The sequence below is a fragment of the Mesitornis unicolor genome, unplaced genomic scaffold, assembly GCF_000695765.1.
Source record: "Mesitornis unicolor isolate BGI_N332 unplaced genomic scaffold, ASM69576v1 scaffold45681, whole genome shotgun sequence".
Classification (NCBI taxonomy): domain Eukaryota; kingdom Metazoa; phylum Chordata; class Aves; order Mesitornithiformes; family Mesitornithidae; genus Mesitornis; species Mesitornis unicolor.
Genome location: NW_010163949.1, coordinates 1 through 258, shown reverse-complemented (window position 1 = coordinate 258; position 258 = coordinate 1). Strand labels below are relative to the sequence as shown.

General features: G+C 69.0%; 1 protein-coding gene across 1 annotated transcript in view; it reads left to right on the top strand.

Annotated features, from left to right (window-relative positions):
- Positions 1–255, top strand: part of LOC104548181 (cytochrome b-245 light chain) — a gene marked incomplete at its 3' end in the record, with an annotated part of 891 nt that extends 636 nt beyond the window's left edge. The window contains 2 exon segments of the mRNA XM_010194128.1: positions 1–80; positions 175–255. The exon segment at positions 1–80 is cut by the window's left edge and continues 5 nt beyond it. Of these exon segments, the coding sequence (XP_010192430.1) occupies positions 1–80; positions 175–255 (161 nt within the window).
- Positions 256–258: the final 3 nt, after the last annotated feature.

The following is a 258-nucleotide window of genomic DNA, read 5'->3' as shown; positions in this document are numbered from 1 at the left end:
GGCCCGCCCCCGCCGGTTTCCTCCTCCCCCCCATCCTGGGCACTGTCTGCCTGGGCATCGCCAGCGGCATCTACCTGCTGGTGAGCGCAGGGCGGCTTTGGGGGGGGTGATTTTGGGAGGCTGGGGCCCAAGCAGGAGTTGGGGTCCCCCTTGATGTCCCCCATGTCTTTGTAGGCAGCGGTGCGGGGCGAGGAGTGGAGACCCATCGAGCAGAAACCCCGGGAGCGGCCGCACGTGGGGGACACCATCAAGCAGCCC